Source organism: Mauremys mutica, chromosome 3 (assembly GCF_020497125.1).
Source record: "Mauremys mutica isolate MM-2020 ecotype Southern chromosome 3, ASM2049712v1, whole genome shotgun sequence".
NCBI classification, from domain to species: domain Eukaryota; kingdom Metazoa; phylum Chordata; order Testudines; family Geoemydidae; genus Mauremys; species Mauremys mutica.
This window is the reverse complement of record NC_059074.1, coordinates 65,251,304-65,272,784: the sequence shown is the minus strand read 5'-3', so window position 1 is coordinate 65,272,784 and position 21,481 is coordinate 65,251,304. Positions and strand designations below refer to the sequence as shown.

At 40.4% G+C, this 21,481-nt stretch overlaps 1 protein-coding gene across 1 annotated transcript in view; it reads right to left on the bottom strand.

Moving 5' to 3' along the window:
* Positions 1 to 21,481, bottom strand: part of DOP1A (DOP1 leucine zipper like protein A) — a 140,792-nt gene that overhangs the window by 30,838 nt on the left and 88,473 nt on the right. The window contains exons 13-19 of the mRNA XM_045009646.1: positions 20,892 to 21,125; positions 19,115 to 19,733; positions 12,227 to 12,501; positions 9,455 to 9,607; positions 4,706 to 4,806; positions 3,063 to 3,322; positions 22 to 2,011 (exon numbers count right to left, since the gene is read on the bottom strand). Coding sequence (XP_044865581.1) covers positions 22 to 2,011; positions 3,063 to 3,322; positions 4,706 to 4,806; positions 9,455 to 9,607; positions 12,227 to 12,501; positions 19,115 to 19,733; positions 20,892 to 21,125 — 3,632 coding nt within the window. The remainder of the gene's footprint in view (positions 1 to 21; positions 2,012 to 3,062; positions 3,323 to 4,705; positions 4,807 to 9,454; positions 9,608 to 12,226; positions 12,502 to 19,114; positions 19,734 to 20,891; positions 21,126 to 21,481) is intronic.

Below are 21,481 nucleotides of genomic sequence, written 5' to 3'. Positions count from 1 at the left end.
AGAAAAAAAGTATATACATGCCTGCTATTGAATAATCCTGTTTCATATTTATACTGCTGAATTAAATTATCCAAATTCCTGCAAAGCTGGAGGGTCACAGAAACTACCACTCTTTGTAGAACTTTTCCCATGTAAGGCAGAGTAGAAGTGATCAGGCCAATCCACTGGGGGTGCATTTTACAGGCACAGTGTTGGTGTAAAGCTCTTATTACTGCACAGAGAAACATGCCTTGAGAGGTTATTGGCTGGGAGTGTAAATACTGAAGTGAAGTCATTGGCTGCTGTGGGTTAATCTGCTCTAAGTCAGCAATGACAAATTCAAAGCCTGTTTCGTTCTCCTCAGGCACAGTCATTACTCTATGCTCTAAGACAATTAGTCGCTGAAGCACTTTTAAGAGCTGTGACTGTAGAGTACTGCCACTGTCAAATTCATCCTCAGAAAAATTGATAAGGCTGTCTTCAGAGAAACCTTCTTCAATAACAACGATGTTTTTACCAGCTACCTTTTCACTGTGCCACTTCTGTGCACTAAAGATAGAAGATAGCAAACAGTGCAGGATCACTTTCTGAACCTTGCATTTGGATAACATGTCTGAAATAAAGCTGGGAAAGCCCTTTGCAGAACTTTCTATTACTTTTGCCAATTCAGAAAAGAGAAGTGTCAAAATTTCAATGCTCATCATCTGCATATTGCGGTTTCCTATTAGATCTTGCGGGGTTACCTTTACATGAGTTGGATAGTGGCTCCTCATATAGTATAAACATAGCGAGATAAGAATTTCTATGTACATAGAACTCCTAAAGTTATGGTTAGAGTCCACTGGTATGTGACTATAGAAGTCTTTGCCCATAACAGATATTCGATGCCTGGCTAAAAGATTCTGAAGCAAGGACAGCTGAGGAGTGTATACATTGTTGACACTGGTAGTAGAGATGGCATTTACAAAAGCAGAAGGATTTGTTTTCAAGATTGCTTTGATTGCAGAAAAAGCATATAATGTTCTTGAGGAGTCATATAACTGGAGATAAAGCAACACATGTTGATACAATGGATGAATGTTAAAACTGGGAGATTTTCGTATTCCTGGAGACCCCACATCACTCTCTATTTCTGAAATTTCTCCCTCTCCACAGCTGTACCAATTCTCTAAATCAAGACCATCACTAAAGAAAATACTGGTTTGTTTAAGCTTTTCTGTTTGTGCTTTTTTCTTGTCTTCATCTTTCCTTCTGGCTATTTTCACTTTGGGCTTTGCTCCTGGTTGCTTACCAGCCTCTTTAACAATAGTTTCTTTTTCTGACATTTTATCTGGTAGTTTTCCTTTGAAGCTGAACTGAATACTACTGTGACTTCTTTGTCCAGATTTTGCATCTGTTGAACTGAAAGTAAGGTCAGAGGGGGCCTGAGGGCTTACTCCAATACAAGGTGATGAATCCGTTAGCCTTTCAAGTCCAATCTCAGTCGAAGCAGATAATAACTGAGAACTGTCATTGCCAAACAAACTGTTCTCGCTCCTTTGAATATTTTGATCTTCACTTTTAGAAACCTCCTCAGAGAGATCTAAAGTACTGAATTTAGATGAAGCATCATCAGGATGCAGATCATGTTTAACTGATTCGGTCTCCTCTCCAAGACCACTTACTACCTTGCATATCAAGTCAATAACCACCTGTTGCACAATTTCATCAGGTGAGTCTTCTCGCAATGTCTGAGAACTATTCTGAGCACTGAGGCTTTCTGCCTCCACCTCATAGCTCAGGTTGTCTCCAGCAGATGACTGTGAACAGCCAGAGTCAGAACTCTGGAGTATTTCTATCTGATGGTCGGGAAGGTCAAAATCGGACACCACCATAGGAATAGTCTCACTGCTAGTACTTAACAAGGAAAGTCTGTCACTCAAAGGGTTGACTGTGAGACTGAAGTTCTCCATTTCATCCATGATAAGTTGTTTTTCATTGTTTTCTTTAGGTGTAATAAGTTGTCCTTGGCTTACAGGCATGTGAGAAAATGCTTTAAAAAGAAATCACAAAAAATAGTTATGGCCTATGAATAGTTTCTCTTTAGATTTTGAACTTGAGATATAAGCAGAAATAATATAAACTTACATTTAAATACAATGTAAGGTACTTTGCACCTTTCATCCTGAAAGATCGTAAAGCAACTTAAATGTCCATTTACTTACTGTATAAAGCAGAGCTTCACCCATCAATTAAATGATGAATAGGATAGCTTCAACCACTTCTAAAGTGGATAGGGATGACTGTTTAACAGCACAAAGCAAGTCTAAGGCCTGGTCTACACTGAGGGGGCGGGATCAATCTAAGATACGCAACTTCAACTACGAGAACAGCGTAGCTTAAGTCGACGTATCTTAGATCGAATTAAAATTACTTACTTCGCGTCCTTGCGGCGCTGGATTGATGGCCGCGGCTCCCCCTCGACTTTGCATCCGCCTCTCGCACTGCTGGAGTTCAGCAGTCGACAGGAGAGCGATCAGGGATCGATTTATCACGTCTACACTACACTAGATAAATCGATCCCCGATAGATCGATCACTACCCGCTGATCCGGCGGGTAGTGTAGACATACCCTAAACCCCTGGTCTTTAGAGAGAGAGAGAGAGAGAGAGAGACACACACACACACACACACAGAGGTCTCCGACTGAGAAAGGTTATTCCTCAGAAGCCTGAAACCTCAAGTGGATGCCCTCAAGGAAGTGTAAAGGTGGAGGTGAAAGGAGCAGTTAACCCTGAAACTGTGACATGTAGAAGGGAAAAGTTGTTTTAACTGTACTCCAAATATTTGACATGCTGCAGAGCTGAACCCACAGAGAAGTTTTCACTGAGACTAAAAAAAACTTTTGGAAAAAGAATATAATCATTACCAGGGTCCTAAATGCTGGCAGTTCTGAAAACTGTTTAATATGCAAATCACCCAGTGTGTTTCTTCTGCCATCTGTTTCATGTTATATGGATAAAATTATATAAAATAGTATATATATTTAAATTAATAAAATGTTAGTTAATAAGAAATTTTTGAGGGGGTTAAATTGTACTTACCATCACCACAGCTAAATTTTTGCATGAAGTGCTTTTCAGTTTCTTCTTCAGGGTAGTGAGGAGATTTATTCCAGTAGCACTCAGCCTGAACTCGCTGCACAGAAACTCGCTGTGTTTTTGGGTGGAGAAGCAGTAGAAGCAAAGGTTCAAGTACTCTTGCAATGTCATGTCTTTGTAGTACTTGGTTTAACCATGCTTGCCCCACTGACCAGGTAGAACCATCTAAGCTGTTAAGACTGTCCAGCATGATGAACAAAGACCTGGTGAAAAAACCCAGGAATAAATCTAACATGTTGCTACAACACAATATAATCTATTTTAATCTAATCTATAATATTTGTCCACTGTCAATGAGCTTTCTTTGCTTTTTCTATCTCCATATGCAAGTGTACATCCTCTCTTTCACTCAAAATAATTAGCAAGCAACAACTATCTTTATCTTTCATATATGCATGAGGAATGTTGAGATGTGTAATCAAACTCTACTCAGATTTTCAAAAAATTATATTGCTCTCTAAGTTTGCACTGATATGATTGCAATGATTTTTTATAACCTACGTACTGAGCAATAGTAACATATTAGTTTTGTTCAGATGAGTATCCCAGGACATACTTCCTACAGCTTGTTTCACACAAGTGGCATTTTGTTTGGAATCAATGAGAACCTCTCTTTCAAATTTTGAATCCAAAGGTGAAATGTACATATTCTAACACAACAGAAAAGGAGACAGAAAAAACTAACAGTAATAATTGGAGATATACCAATCTCCTAGAACTGGAAGGGACCTTGAAAGGTCATTGAGTCTAGCCCCCTGCCTTCACTAGCAGGATCAAATTTTTTGCCCCAGATCCCTTAGTGGCCTCCTCAAGGATTGAACTCACAACCCTGGGTTTAGCAGGCCAATGCTCAAACCACTGAGCTATCCCTCCCCCCCTTCCTCTCAGTAAAGACAGATCGAATTCTCATTTACTGTGTTTGTACAGCATCTAGCACAATGAAGCCCTAACTTGGTTGCCCTTTAGGTGACACTGCAATATAAATAACAGCAACAATTTTACAAATCTGTAAATGAGGTTGCAGAGAAAATTAAAATATTATTCATTATCTATAAGTGTTATCCTCAAGGACTGAGAACAGAAATATGGCTTACTTGACAATAACACTCTTCCTATTTTCATCATTTTCTGCCTTTCATATCTTAGGTCTTGAGAGCCTTTTCCAGGGGAGAAAATTAATAGCTGCCTTACCTCTTAGTTAATACACCGAGTAGCCCCTAATCATCTAACATTTTTATGCCATTCTGTGGTACATATTCATCAGCTTTTCTACTGTGCGCACAGAATTTACCATCTTCTCTTCAGCAATGAGTAACAGAGGTAGCTCCAAATGAAATGCAAGACGAAATCCAGCACTTCACTGTGCTGTCCCACAGTTGTAGGTAAAAGGTACAACATTCAAACTAATTTTCTTTCATCACATTCACACAAAGAAACTGTGTGTATGAGCACAATCCTATCTGAGAAAGGTGAGGCTAGTGATGGGGGTCTGGTGGGAAAATTTCTGAACACAGATTTAAACAACTGAAACTGTGAAATTTACCAAAATTGATCGTGAATTTGATAAGGCCCTAATGATAACCAACCTGTCAAAGGAACGGCCAAAGGAAGAAGACTTATTAATATGAAGGTCCCTCGTGAGATGCCAAAGTACTGCAAACTTTGCATGAGCTTCCATCCTTATTTTCTGTAAAACAAAACATACGTTAGATCAAATTGACTATGATTCCCCCAGTGAAAGGAAAGCCAGACAAGAATGAAAATGGATTATAATAAAATATTACAAACACATTAAAAGAATCAGTAATTTCAGTTCACTGTGCAGTCAATTCTATTTATTTGAATGCTTAAAAAGACACTACCACGTTTTTAGACCCATAATTGTAATTATCTTGAAAGGTGTTTATTTCCCCCCTTACTGAGCTTGGTTTTCTAATTCCCCAAGTTTAATATGAAAAGGAATTCATGTTACCAACATCTTTCTATTGATTTTAGAAAATAAGGAGTAAATATGACAGGTTCCCAATGTTTCAGAATATTCCAATCCCAATAAAATATAGGTAAATAAGTACACAATAAAAAATAAGTATATCCTATTAATATTTGGTCAGATGAACACTATGAAGAAATGGACACATGGTTTTAGTCAGATTCTCCATTTTCTCACTTTACCTAAAGATGGTTCTTTATTACCAAGCCTGAGAGGCAAGAATAGATTGTCATTGCAAAAAACAAACAAACAAACAAACAAAAACCCACCTATGTACAATTTTAAACAATAAGAACATTTAATATCCAGGACAAATGCATTTCTTACAGGTGATAGAGAAGATGACAGAAATAGAGAGTGATTAGGAGGAAAGATGTGATGCTCAGCTTGTGAAAAAGACAGTAATCAATCTCATGGAAGAGGTACCGGTACTTAAAAATCATGGCATTAAAGACATCTAAACACAGTTAAGAGGGAAAAGAGAAGGGGTTGAAAACAGAACCACGAGGGACACAAAGAGGTCAGCATGAGGGGAATATAAAGAGTGTTATAAGAGGGCTTTATCTGAACATAAGTAAATTATTAATAATTAATTGATTAGATGCCAGCAGACGGTGCTCAAGAATATGTAGCATAGTTCCTGGGTTTTGTAAGATCAATAAAACTTGTGCACAGTTTGTGTAGATGATTTCCACTGGATGCTCTTTATATCATGTTCTTAACATGGTGTCAAAATAAAAGTTTTTACTGCTTTAACTTTTTGTTGTGGCTGAGCAGAGGCACTCAGTGACATCAGTAATGACTCAAATATCCCATTACCTGCTATGGAACAAATACATGGAGAAGTCTATGAAAAATGGAGCTGCTTCCAAGCCTCATGGACAAACTGTGAAGTGGCTGCAGGACTGAACAAAGAAAGCATGGCAGGCGGAATGGCTACTCTGAATAAAGCAACGGGTAAGGACTGCTTTGCTATATGTCAGCACTTAAAGCTGGCAGATGAAGAAAGGCAAGATGTAAATAAAATCTTAGATGCTTTAGAAAAATACTTGTGCCTAAAAAAATTATATCATATGAGAAGTATATTTTCCATACATCTGATCAAAATGAAACTCAAAACTACAAACCAATACACAACCAAGCCGCACCAGTTAACCTTGTCATGTAACTCTGGCACACTTACAGACAAATTTATTAGAGATCATATAGTTGTAGGCATGAAAAATAATGGAATCAGAACACACATGTTGCAACAAAGAAGACTGGAACTTAATGCTGCTGCTATCTACTGCAGCAGTGAATAAAATAAACAGTTACAAATTTGAAAACATTAGAAACCGTGTAAGATATATAACGCCACACAAAATAATGGCAAACTCAGACTAAAAGAATAAAAAGAAGCATCGTCTGCAAAGAAAGGCAAGAAATACATATATTTTTCAGTCACCTGGGTGGTAGGAGATGTGGATTCAAGTCCGTCCTTTGAATTGGACAGAGACAAGATCTGAATTAATATCTTCTTTCTCCCAACAGAGTGCCTTAATCACCATGCAACAGAGTCATTTTCATTCTCACTCTCTCTTTGACCCAATGAATAGTGGGGATTCATAGCTGGGTCTTCCACATCCCAGGCAAGAGGCCTAACCAGTGGACTGACAGTTATAGCAGAGCACACACACACACACACAAGCACATACGGCTTTCTGAAGCTAGCTCTGAAAAATGAAACTATGGGGTCAAATTTGTGGATAGTTTGGGTCGGCCAAAGCTGCATTTTTCAGCAAATAAACTATTCATCTGAATAAAATTGTCCACCTCTTCTTATGATACTCTGAAACATGGCTGAGCAAGACAGACCAATATATTCTGGGAAATATAGTATACCTGATGATGACTGATGACTCTCTGGATTATTCGGAAACAGATCCCTTAAATTCAACAACAATTTATCTCATTGAATGCTGTGAAGCCCACTTTGCCTAGCATGGAATTCCAGATACTTATTAAAGATAATGGACCTCAGTTTGCTTGTCAGGAATTTGCACAATTTGCATCAGCAGAATTTGAACATATCACATCCTTTCTGCATCACAGCCAGTCTCAGGACAAAGCAAAAGTAGCTGCCAAGATTACCAAGAAATTGCTAAGCAAGGCATACTGGGATAATAAAGACCAGCAGTAGCAGAAAAGGTAACAGAAAAATTTTAAAAAGTGTCAACAGCAAAACAAATACTACTATGACAGAGGTAGAAAAGAGCTCCCGGAACTTCTAGTATAAACTTTATACTGGACAGCCAGTATAAAGTTCAACCAGCACCTAAAGACAGAGACAAAGGATGGAAGGTAGGGACAAAGAGTAGCACCAAGGTTTGAAAGGATTAGATTTTTTTAATCACTACATGTCGATTTCTCCATACACACACAAACAGGAAAAAAAACATATTTCCACTGATAAAGGAAGAAAAATGCTGCCTGAGAATTTAAGAGTTTGATTTAAGGATATTTACTTTGTACATTTTGACGTGATGTTGACATATTGTGTTTTAATAGTTATAAAGTTTTGAATCTCAAGGTTTGTTTTATTAAACAATTATTGTCTGACCCTCCCCTCATAATTTCCCGCAACTCTGAAAGTTTAAACAGAGAAAAAATTGAGAGTATTTATTTTTAAACATCTGTATTATCCATAGACATTTTTTTAAAAATCTAATACTGCCAAGTCTAATCATACTTGGTAGAATGCAGACAACTCTATAGCCCCAACTGTTATTTCCTACAAGCAACCAGCTCTCAAGAGTTGACCCAGGTGAGTTCCAAACAAGGATGCAGATGCAGGGGAAACTGGCAATGATTGTGAGGTTAGTTCACCTACTAGCAGTGCACAGGAATTGGCAAAGGTACTGCCACAATATCTAACAGCACAGAAATCTCCTGAGGGCAAGTGGCAGGAGAAGAAAGGGACTCAGGGTGGAACCACACAAAGTGGAAGGGATGTAAGCTTGCTCAATCATTTGAAAGACTATATAGTTAATTGAAACTGCTCACTTTCTAGTCTAGGAAAAGAGATGTTACAAGAATGCTCTCTCTATATATAAACAGTTAAATGAAAAAAGTGCCAATACATAGTGATCAAGAACATGCAGAAAAGTTCTTGGGTTTTGTAGGAGTAATAAAACTTCTTGTGATGCACTGCAAATGGCGCTGATTGAGCTTTACATCAGTTCTTAAAGATCATCAAAGGAGATGCTGAATGAGTTATAAAGGCAGAATGAGAACCAGGAAGTCAGAGTCACAGGAGCCTAGAGAGAAAAGGTACCCAAAGCAGACAATGAGCCAACAATGTTAAAAGAAGCAGATATATCAGACGTCTTATTAGAAGCCACCCAAGGTAAGAAGGTTGAGGACAGAAGAGACAGAGACTTCAAAACAACCAAAAAAAGGAAAATGGATGGCAAGGATAGAAGAGACCAAAATCGAGTGGGCCCCAAAGGAAAATAAGTGAGGGAGTCTGTAAATAACTAAATGAAGAGAGGAGGGACCCAAGGCACTGCCACCACTTTCAGGAGGAGTGACAAAAGATCTTCATGGAGGGCATGGCAATGAGAAAAGCTAAGTTGGAAAAAGAGTAACAAGTTTTGAGAAGAGAAATGGAGACAGCAGAACCTGCCAACAAATAGATCGCTTATCAAGGCATATTTATTGGAGAAGGAGCAGAAGTTATAGGGTTTGCTATAATGTTGGTCAGAATGCAACATGAGAAGCGAGCAGGAGGAAGAGTGGACCTAGACTGAGAGAGAGCTACAAAGGGAAGGAGGAGCGGCGGAGGAGGAGGTGGGAAGGAGGATGATTTATGTCTGGGACTCAGGTACTCGGATCTCAGTTCAATTCCAAGCTTTACCACAGACTTCTGTATGATTTTGGTTATGTCATTAAATCTCTCTGCACCTTAACTCTCCATCTGAAAAATGGGGACAATAACACTCCCTCTCCCTTACAGAGGCATTGTGAGAATAAATTAATTAGTGGTTATGAAGCACTCAGACACTAAGATTTGTGAGAGTTCACAATTTTATAAACATGTTATAATTCTTTATATATCTGTGTGTGTGTGTGTGTGTGTGTGTGTGTGTGTGTGTGTGTGTGTATGTATATATATATATATATATATATATATATGTGTGTGTGTGTGTGTGTGTGTGTGTGCGCGCACACATATACATAAAATAGCTCAAACTGTCTTATGAGCTACCAAGTCCCTTACTCACACATGTCACTATTACTACATTTCCTGATGGTTCCTTTAACTCATCTTTTAATAATCACACAAACAGGAGGGAAGATTTACCTTGTCTCTGTGGGTCAGCTGCTGACTTATAACATCCTCACAAATGCTAGAAGATGGAACCAGGTTGTGTAACTGGTAAAAGAGCTCCACACTCTTCTGATGATGTTGAGGAGTTCCATCACCCAATTGGTCCCACAGAGTTAAAGCTACATGCTTTGTAAATGAAAATATATTTTAAGTCAATGAATATCTTGTATTTTTCTGAAGAATTACTAGCTTTACACAATGAAAGGGACATATGCAGTGTCAGTGAAAAATATGAACAATTGGGGGAAATTATGTGATTATACATTGTTTATATCTCTATAAAAAAGCCAAAAAACACTGCAATACCCTACTGTATAAAGTTCCATAAAATTTCACCATGAGGATGCAGTACTTAATAGTTTACTTTTGTAAAAATAGAATATTTCAATACTGTGATAATTAACTACCTACTACAGAATATTCTTTTGCTGAGGATTTCTGATGACTCCTAAATCACAAGAGTTGAGCTAGTGTAATTTGTCTCCAGAATTCTATATCTAATATTGCAATTATAATGTAAAATTAAAATGTTTCTTTTGTAAATAATTTAAAAAAACAGTTCACATTCTATAAGTCATTGGTAAGGCTGTCAAGTGATTAAAAAATTAATCGTGATTACTCGCACTGTTAAACAATAATAGAATACCATTTATTTAAATATTTTTGGATGTTTTCTACATTTTCAAATACAACACAGAATACAAAGTGTACAGTGCTCACTTTATATTTAGTTTTTATTACAAATATTTGCACTGTAAAAAAGAAACTTAAATTCACCTCATTGAAGTAGTGTAGTGCAATCTCTTTATCATGAAAGTTGAACTTACAAATGTAGAATTATGTAAAAAAGAATAACTGAACTTAACAATAAAACAATGTAAAACTTTAGAGCCTACAAGTCCACTCAGTCCTACTTCTTGTTCAGCCAATCGTTCAGACAAACAAGGATTCAGTGTTGGGGGAGGACAGAACACGGGAGGGGGGAAGTAAGCAATGACTTGTGCAGGAGGAGGGTGAGGAAGGTGTCTTGCTGCTGCATCTGGAAGGGTGGTTTCTGGTACTGCACTCGCCAGGCTCACCTCCTTTTACTAAGCTAGGTAGGCTCTCTTCAGCTGAGTGAGCCCTTGTTTGCAAAGGAGGGTGGATTTTACCTCAGGGACTCATCACACTGCAGGAGAGGAGAGGCTGGTGCAGGGAGGTGGAGCTCGCCAGGCCCATGTTCTCTGTGGGGTAGCCCCGGAGCGAGCAGCCGGCTAGCATCAATAGGGTACAATGCAGAGGAGCTGGTCCCAGGAATGAGGGGCCAGCCGTGAACAATAGGGCCTGGGCTGGCTAGGGTGACCATACATCCCGTTTTGGCCAGGACAGTCCCCTTTTTCAGCTCTGTCCCACCCGTCCCTACTTTTTTGCCAAAACAGGGCATTTGTTCCAGCTGCAGGAGAGAGCAGACAGTGGCGGCTGCTGCTTTGGGATCAGCAGAAGGCAGCACTGCCCGCCAGCAGGAAAGTGGAGAAATTTGCTGCTGGCGGGCAGTGCTGGCTTCAGAGCTGACCCCTGGGTGGCACAGAGCTGGGGGGAGGGGGATCAGCCTCAGCCGGAGTAGGCAGAGCGCTCGGAGGGGGCAGGGAGGAGAGGAGATCAGCCTCAGCTGGGGGAGGAGTGGAGCTTTGGGGAGGGATAGCCCCCGCTGCGGGCAGCACAGGACTTAGCCCCAGATGCGGGTGGCACGGAGGGGGGAAAGGGGGGTGGCCCCATCCCCGGGAGGCATGGGGAGGGCAGCTTGGACGAGCCCTGCAGGGGGTGGGCGGCTCTGGCAAGCCCCTGGCCGTCCTGTTTTTACTTTAAAAAATATGGTCACCCTGGGGGGAGGTAGGGGTGTGTGTTAAGATCTCTACTCCTCCACTGGAGCTGGGATGAGAACCATGTCTTTCTCTAGCCCAGTAAAAAGAACTTCTCAGACTATTGAACTGGTGACCCCTTTCACATAGCAAGCCTCTGAGTGCAACCCCCCTTATAAATTAAAAACACTTGTTTGTATATTTAACACCATTATAAATGCTGGAGGCAAAGCGGGGTTTGGGGTGGAGGCTGACAGCTCGCGACCCCGCATGTAAGAACCTCGCGACCCCCTGAGGGGTCCCAACCCCCAGTTTGAGAACCCCTGCTCTAGCCTCTTCTCTTTCCACCCTCAGGTGGCGGCCTGTATTACCAAGCCTGACCAGACATAGGTTCTCTGGAGCAGCTCATGCTGCCCTCCGGCGCAGAGGATCTGCGATTAAAGCGCGTTAATAAAATTAACACATTAATTGTGCTATGCCTTAATCGGACACGTTAACAGCAGTTAATTGACAGCTCTAGTCATTAGTATTACTTGTTTTTGTTAAACCCTTATTTACCCGGAACATTTTCCCTCAGTTTCATGTCTTGGCTACCTCTCACATCATCTTAGTCTAGTAACTCACTTCTTTCATTTATATTTCCAAAAGACCAATTCAAATCAGCTGTTTATACCTACATTGTGTGGAACACCTTTAGTAGTAGTGGCTAAATATTTTAATTTAAACTGTAAAACAGAAAATAGCAATTGTCATATCACCCAGTAAGGAAGTTTTATTCCATAACCTAAGAAAGTACAAGAAGGGCAAGGCTGTTGATACAGACTTGGAAAGAAAGTGTGTCTTCTTGTTGCTGGAAATACAGTCTAAAGATTAAATAAATGTATGGGCTGTAAGACGATTACTGTACCTTGAAAAAATCTGTCTTTTCAACCATATATCTCAGGTTGCCTTGAGTAAGAGGAGGTCTGATAACTACAGCAACTCTTCCTTGGTTTGGACTTAGGGGCTGTGCAGTTTCCACACTGTTTAGGTTTTCTCCAGTGACAACAGCAACAGACTGAGTCAATCCAACCAAGTCCATTACCAGAGAAATAGCAATACCTTGAATGCTAAAATCACTTGCTTGTCTACAAGCATTCATAAGAGTCTGAAGCCACAATGGAGGCTGTACTTGTTCACAGTCTGAAATGAAAACAAAAGAAATATTTTCCATTACAAGTGAAACTGTTGTATTGTAATTAATTTTAATTCTGTTCTGCATACCTACTATACCTCACAACCTATAGTAAATCAACTCTGCAGTATCTTTTAACTTCTATATTTGTAACCCTATCTTGTAATACTTATGTGAGAAAATGATTTGTGTTGTCAATAATTCTCTTTATTTTTAATAAAGTTGGTATCTAAAAAGAATTCAAGCACCATAATGCCATACTTCCTTTTTAAATTATGTAAAATTTAACAAACAAAAATGCATACTAACAAATTATAAATGTGATATTACTATACTAATTTATATAGCACCAGAAGATGTACATGGCATTTTACATTTAGCCAATGTGCCAAACAAACATAATCCCCAAAAAAAGACAATAGAAAATACAACTCTCAGAACAGCAACATTTTCTTATGGTAAGAATAAACACACAATAAGCTCTTATGTACTGTATTTTTTCTTCTATTCCACAAATTGTCCTGCTTTCAACACGACACTGCATTAGATCCCTATATATTTACAAATGTGTAAAAGTCCACAAGTGAGTCTTAGCACTGCTAAGTCAGTTTCAGTATCTCAGTTCTTAAGAGAAAAGTGTATTATGATGATTGACATAAAAACTGAATAAAAAAGGAAGAAGAGAAAACATATTCTTTGCAATTTTAGCTCAAAAATAGGTGGGTTGAATGTATTTCACACCTTTTAGAGAAGACTATATTCCTATATTATTCTAGAGTACACATTGCTTTTATTTGTTCTCCTGACATTACTATCTTCAGGAAATTATCACGAAAGAAACAATGAAATATAAAATCTTGCAACTTAATATTTTGTTCTAGAAATAACTCCATGGTTTATTTTGTCAATTTCCACAAAAAACTTACTGCAATACAATCCAAAGTTCATAATGTGAATTGGACTCAAGTAAAAACCTCTTCAGAAACTGAGCATTAAGCCAGATTTTACACAAATATATATATTTACCTACTCATATTCTCCCTTCATTATCATGAAGTGCTTATGAGCTAATTCAATTTAAACGAAATGGAAGGATAAACAAAAATAGGTCTGCAAATAAGTTTGTAACTAGGATCCTTGATTTCAAAAGGGCAAACTTTAAAAATTAAGAGAATTAGTTAGGGAAGTGGACTAGCCTGAAGAACTCAAGGATCTGAATGTGGAGGAGGATTGGAATTACTTTAAACTAAAGTTGCAGAAGCTATTGGAAGCCTAGTATCAGAGGGGTAGCCGTGTTAGTCTGGATCTGTAAAAAGCAACAAAGAGTCCTTATGCTCCAATATACCTGTTAGTCTTTAAGGTTCCACAGGACTCTTTGCTGCTTTTTATTTGACGCTTGTATCCCAAGCAAGGCAACAAATTTGTTGGGAAGGATTGCAACCAAACCAAGCATCTCAAGGACAAATGGATATACTCTGGTCATCAACAAGGTTAGGCTGGAAATTAAACAAAGGTTTCTAACCATCAGCAGAGTGAAGTTCTGGAATAGCCTTTCGTGGGGAGCAAAAAACCTAACTGGCTTCAAGGCTGAGCTTGATAAATTTATAGAGGGGATGGGATAATGAGATTGCCTACAATGGCCTATGAGCCATCTGTGACAACTAGTAGCAAATATCTCCAATGGCCAGAGACACAGGTGCCAACTTCCAGATTTCACGGGGGGGAGGGGGGCGCTCGACCCCCTGCTCCCCACCTGGCTCGGCTTCCGGGGACCCGAGCACCCAAGCCCGGGTAGGCAGCGGGAGTTACTTCCCTAGCCCTGCTCTCTCAGGCAACCGTCGCGCAGGGCTGCAGAGCAGCGTCTCAGTGGCTGGAAGGGGCTGGTCCCACTCCTTCCACTCCCTGCATCTGGGCCATTCGATGCCCAGGCCCGCCCCCTGTTCCTCCCCTAGCAGGCCGCCAAACTGCTGATGGCGGCTGGCAGGAGGCACTGCGGGGGACACAGACGAGCTGATCGGCAGGGCCAGGCGCTGGGGTGGGGGAGGTTTCCCATGGGTGCTCCAGCCCTGGAGCACCCACACAGTCGGCGCCTCTGGTCAGAGATGAAACATTAATGGGGAGGGCTCTGAGTTACTACAGTGAATTCTTTCACAGGTGTCTGGCTGGTGGGTCTTGCCGACATGCTCAGGGTCCAATTGATTGCTATATTTGGTGTTGGGAAGGAATTTTCCCCCAGGTCAGATCAGGGCCTCCCAGAGGATTCAGGGGGCCTGGGGCAAAGCAATTTCAGGGGCCCCTTTCATAAAAAAAAGTTGCAATACTATAGAATACTATATTCTCGTGGGGGCCCCTGCGGGGCTCAGGGCAAACTGCTCCACTTGCGCCCCCCCACTCCCCAGGGGAAGCCCTGGGAAAAATAAACATTCAAAAACCTTCCGCATCTCGGCACAAACCCAGTTTAGAGGAAATTTCTTTGCAAGTCACCTTTACAAGGTATCACAAGGTTCTCAGCATCAGCTAGTGCTAAAAGGCACTAAAGCTCATTAAAAGGGTTGGACAAATATTTTCCATCAAAACTTTTTTTGGATCGAAAACGGGGTTTTTTTAAAAGCAGAAAAAAAAAATCATGGACAATGTCTGCTTTCCTTCAAAATTTGTTGTGGTTTTTTTAATTGAAAAGCTGAAATTAGTCTGCCAAAACCTGAACATGGTTTGGGGTTTCAGAAGTGTGTGGCCAAATATTTGCTGCTTGCTGTGTTTGTTTAAAGAAACAATAAAAAAAATTCTGTTTAAAAAATAATCCAAAACTTTTGAACCACCTCAGCTTGTGACCAAATGCCTGAGCCCTTCCAGTTGGAGATTTTTCCAGGTTTCTGATACTCTGCTGGCTTCCTTGACTCATATCTGCCTCCATAACTTTGGATTCATTTAGCTTAGAACATAAGAACAGTCATACTGGGTCAAACCAAAGGTCCATCCAGCCCAGTATCCTGTCTACCGACAATGGCCAATGCCAAGTGCCCCAGAGGGAGTGAACCTAACAGGTAATGATCAAGTGATCTCTCTCCTGCCATCCATCTCCACCCTCTGGTCAAACAGAGGCTAGGGACACCATTCCTTACCCATCCTGGCTAGTAGCCATTAATGGACTTAACCTCCACGCATTTATCTGTTTCCTAGAGACTGGCTCCATGGGGTCCCTCACAAACTGGAGACGGTTACTGTGGGTTTGTCTTTAGTATAGACTATGTACATACTCCACGAACTGAGCATTTGAGCTTGTTCTAGAATCTGGGATGAGCCTATGTTGTGAAAACTGAAATGCTCAAAATAGCACATGCATGTGAATGGACACAGGATACTAAACTTAAATTAACCCAAGGGTTCTCAAACTGGGGGTTGGGACCCCTTAGGGGGGTCACAAGGTTATTACTGGGGGTCATGAGCTGTCAGCCTCCACCTCAAACCCCACTTTGCCTCCAGCATTTATAATAGTGTTAAATATATAAAAAAGTGTTTTCAATTTATAAGGGGAGGGGGGGTCGCACTCAGAGGTTTGCTATGTGAAAGGGGTCACCAGTACAAAAGTTTGAGAACCACTGAATTAACCCCTCTGAAGCCTCAAGGAATGCAGGGGAGGGGGGGGTCTCCCTTGGTCGGGTTGGGAAGGAGCTAGGTGGTGTAGGATATTGCTCTTCTCATGTGATCCCGCCCCCATGGAAAAAGATAACAGCTTGGCTCTTTGTGTAAAATAGCTGTCTGCAAGCCTGAAGCTGCTGAATGAGCTTTAGGGTAGGGAAGGCTGTGCCTCCCCAAACCGCCTGGCCCTGCCTCCCTCTGACCCTCATCCACTTCCTGCCCCCTGACTGCCCCACTCAGAATCCTCGACCCATCCTGCTCCTTGTCCCCTCACCGACCCCCCCGAGACTCCCTCCCCAACCACCACCCCGGGACCCCACCAACCCCCCCATTCCCTGTCCCCTGACTGCCCCAAGAATGCCCACGATCCAGCTGAGTCCTGACAGACCCCCAGAATGCTCATGATCCAACCCCTGTTCCCTGTTCCCTGACAGCCCCCCCCAGAACCTCTGCCCTCTCCCTGTGCCCTGACTGTCCCCAGGACTCCCTGCCCCTTATCCAACCGTCCCCCCCCCCCCGGAGCTCGCAGCCCCGCCCCCTTACCACGCAGCTCTGAGCAGGGTGGAGCTCAGGCCCCGCCCGAGCCACGCCGCTTTAGCTTTGTCCAGGGCCGCTCCTGTACGCGGCGTGCTGAGGATCCGGGGGATGGGGGAAGGCGGAGGTGGGGCCGGAGCTTTCTCTTGGGGGCCCCTGTGGGGCCCGGGGCAAATTCCCCCCCCCCCCCCGGGCGGCCCTGGGTCAGATTGGCAGAGACCCTGGGAGTTTTTTGCCTTTTTCCGCAGCATGAGGCACGGGTCACTTGAAGGTTTAAGATAGAGTAAATAGAGAATTCTCTGTAACTTCAAGTCTTTAAATCATGATTTGAGGACTTCAGTAACTCAGTATATTATAGTATCAGAGGGGTAGCCGTGTTAGTCTGGTTAGTCTTCAGTATATTATAGGATCGGGTAGGTGAGGTTCTGTGGCCTGCAATATGCAGGAGGTCAGACTAGATGACGACGATGGTCTTTTCTGGCCTTAAAGTCTATGAGTCTAACAAAGAAACGTAGGGCTGGAAGAGAACTTGAGAAGTCATCAAGTCCAGCCACCTCTGCGCTAAGGCAAGAGTCAGTAAACCTAGACTACCCAGACAGGTGTTTGTATAACCTGTTCTTTAAAACCTCCAGTGATGGTGTGATAAATAAAGGCAGGGAAGGTAGCTCCCTTTAATGGACACCCAGCCAGCCAGTTAGCTGTAAAATCCATCTTGGTAGCTGTTGTTTACTTGCTTTACCTGTAAAGGGTTAAAAAGTCCCCAGAGTAAAAAAAAAAATAAAGGGCACCTAATCAAAAAAGCCAATAGGAAGGCTAGAACTTTTTAAAATGGGGAAAGAAACTTTCCCTTTGTTTGTGTTTGTTCTCGGGGCTGCAGGTACACGGAGTAGCAATGCTATAAGCAGAAATGCTGTGTAAGGTTTGAACCTGGTATGAAAAATTATTTTCTATATGTAGCAGGACTCATTGGGCTAGGGTATGTTTAGGTAGACACGATCAGGTTATGTTTTTATTTTGGCTTGTGGATCTCCTCTGTGCTAACCACAGATGCTTTTGTTTGTTTGTAACCTTTAAACAGAACCCCCAAGAAAGCTATTTTGGGTGCTTACTTTTTGGAATTGCTCTTTTAAAATCTAGAAAAAGCCTAAAGTTCCAAATGTATTTTCTTTCTTTGTGTTTTTAATAAAATTTACCTTTTTTAAGAACAGGCTTGGATTTTTGGTGTCCTAAGAGGTTTGTGCATATGCTGTTTGATTAACTGGGGGCAACAGCTCATTTCCTTTGTTTTCTTTCTCAGCTCTTCCCGGTGGTGGCGGGTGGGGGCGGGCGGGGGAGTGAAAGGGCTTGAGGGTACATCACAGGGAGGAAATCCCAAGTCCTCCTTCCTGGGTCCACGGGGGCTTTTTTTGCATTTGGGTGGTGACAGCATTTACTAAGCCAAGGTCAGAGAAAAGCTGTAACCTTGGGAGTTTAATACAAGCCTGGAGTAGCAAGTATTAATTTTTAGAATCCTTGCGGGCCCCCACTTTCTGCAGTCAGAGTGACAGAGTATGGATTCAGCCTTGACAGATGGGGATTCTACAATCTCCATTAGAAGCCTGTTCCAGGGCTTAACTACCCTTAGAAAGTTTTTCCGAATATCTAATTACAGGACACAGTTTCTTTCCCATAAAATGCCCTCTCACTTAACAATGCTCTCTATCACAAGTCAAAAACAAAAAGTTATATTTAAACAATCTTAAGTGTCAAAGACGAATAAACAAAATCCCAGATGTCAGAGAGAAGGCATCACTTTAACTATAATGTAAATTTACGCCTAATTTTTAAGTTCAGTAACTCTACCTGTGAATTTTGTGAATGTTGTCAGCTGCCACTTACAACCTTAATGTTAAACACAACATTACAACAGCAAAATAAATTTAGAAATAAACTCTTGGGTAGTGTAAATTTTACTGAACTGAAATTTATAACTTACGGTTATACATTTGTTTCACAAGGGCATAAATATGGATAACTATTAAAAAAGAGTTAAAGGCATGTTTGATGTAATCTTGTCACTATTCCACAAATCTATTCAATGTGCAAATACATTCCAAGGCACAAGAAAAGCACTAGTAACAAAGAACCCTGATGGATCCATGTATTATGTATTTCACACTTGCACAGCAGAATCTAGAAACTGGGTTACACCCTAAGGTTTTTCCATGTAATACATATTCATTACTCAAAACAGAGATGTATTAAAAAAAAATCACATGAAAACATCAATTTTCTTATAACTGTATTAAAAATATTTTAGTTTCTAAAACGTAATCCAAGTCATAAAAGAAAAAAAAATCTATGTCTCTACAAGGAACAATAAGCAACAATGTATTTTCTAAAGAACAGTTTAAACTAAGAACTGAATATACTAGAAAAAAAAGGAGAAAGTAAGAAAATGTTACTTACCAAAATCAGATTTCTCAGGATGTAATTCTGATGTATGGTTCCCCTCTGCAATGTAAACCGGAAAACTTGAACATTCAAGATATAGCTGACATGCAGCAATAAAGGCAGAAAGGTATTCTTTTGGTGTTTTATTTGCTTTTTTTCCCTTAGCATCTCCTTGTGATTCTCTATCCCATTTTGTAGGTTGTCCTTGCTCTCTAGTGAGGTCCACTTGAAGCTCTGTTGCCAAGGGCTGAGACAAGGAATTACTCTGAATTATATACAGGTTGATAAATCTAGTTAAAAACTGTTGGACATACTCCAAGCAGCACTGCATTGCAGTCTTTTGGATCATCTTCCCACTTTGAGTTGCTGACCCCTGTGTAATTATGGAAGGAAGCTGTACAATGGTTTCCTCAGATCCCACAGTTGATGCTGTTTCAGTCTCTGAGGATGTGCTACCTATAATAGGGATACCAGGTGCTCCGTGGCCTTCGCTCAATGCTCTGTCAATGTCATCAGCTGTATCTGCCTGGTACTGTACAAACTCAGTAAATCCACTTTCTGATGATCGACTACTTGGAGGATTTTCACCATCTTCGAATACATCATAAGGATTTTCAAGCGAAAATGACGGCACCTAGTTGAGATAAAAATACAGATAACTACAGATTAAACAGTTAAAATGAATGTCACTAATAGTGATAAAAGATCATTAACTTCTTTCCTATTTTGAAAAGAATGGCAGTTTTGAGTTCTGTTTAGGGTTGCCAATTTTCGTTGGACACATTCCTGGAGGCTTCATCACATGACAATCTTTAATTAAAGATTAATCTTTAATTCCTGGAGACTCCAGGACAATCCTGGAAGATTGGCAACTCTAGTTCTGTTCTATTATAAAGTTTTAAATTATGTGTTATATACTTTTACTGTTGATCCCTTCCATAAATTTTCCTGTCAAAACCAAGTTTTTAAAACTCCCAAAGAAGTATATTTACATGACACGTCAACTATAAGAGGAGATATCATTGTCTATCAACAGAAATATATGCATTTTAAGAAGATTTTAAACAAATGATTTATATTTTAATATGGATTGAGCGAGAAGGGATCAACATGATAAAATTATAAGTCATTTGAAAAAAATCCTGAAATGTTAAAGAGAGTCGAAGACGAGGCATTAAAATTTGCAGACATTTTAGCTCTTCTTTTTTTAAACGCTCTTTTAGTCTTTAGCTCTTTTCTATTACTGGGTCCTCAAGGAAGGGTGTGAGTATGTTAAGTTAAGGTACTTATAACAGGAATGTTACCAGCAGGAGTTTTGGAATTCTTTTACTGTTTTGCAGTTATAAATTTCACAGCATTTATTATTCTTTTGTTAATCTCAATAAAGTTTTTATCAATTTGGTATTGTCCTCAGTGTAAGTGTTTTTGCCAAGCACCCCGAGAGTCCTCTCCCGATACAGAACTCTCTGAGTTCTTGAACCCTGTAGTCTGAATTGGACAAGAACCTATATATCTTCTGGTTGGATGTAATCAGTGGCAAGCCATAACAACTAACCCATCAAATTCAGGTCAACAGAGGAACTTGAGGAGACATACAATATTATACTAACAAATTCACCAGAAGGTGGGTCAGATTTTTGAAAGTGCTCCGCATTGGCCTAACTTGAAATCACTAGTGAAATTTCCCACTGACTTCAATACTAGCAGAGTTGGGCTAACACTGAGTGTTTTGAAAATCCCACACTTTACACAAAATTAACACAAAAGGATGCAAAGGATATTAACATATTACCTTTTTATCTTCCCATTCGTTGATGGAGCTGTTGTGTCCACTTGGAAGCTGCAGAGTACCATCTGTACCTGCAGACAACAGCGGAGGTTGAACCTTACTAAGGATCTTTGAGCAGAGCCTGAGGGAATCAGTTAGTTCCGACAAGTGCAAAGTGTGGAGATGGCTTGTCAATGCAGAAATCATTCTGAGCAACAACTGAGGCAGATGTTCTGTTTGTATCTCAATGTAGGTCTCCTAACAAAAAAATAATAAAATTGAGGAAGTGTCTTATAAACCCCCCATAAAATGTATTTACTATATCTATACAGTAGAACCTTAGAGTTATGAAAACCTTGGGAATAGAGGTTGTTCATAACTCTGAAATGTTCATAACTCTGAACAAAACATTGTGGTTGTTCTTTCAAAAGTTTAAAACTGATCATTGATGTAAGACAACTTTGAAACTTCACTACGCAGAAGAAAAATGCTGCTTTTAACCATCTGACTTTAAAAGAAACAAGCACAGAAACAATTTCCTTACCTTTTCAATTTTTTTTTAAACTTCCCCTTTATGTTTTAGCAGTTTACATTTAACACAATACTGTACTGCA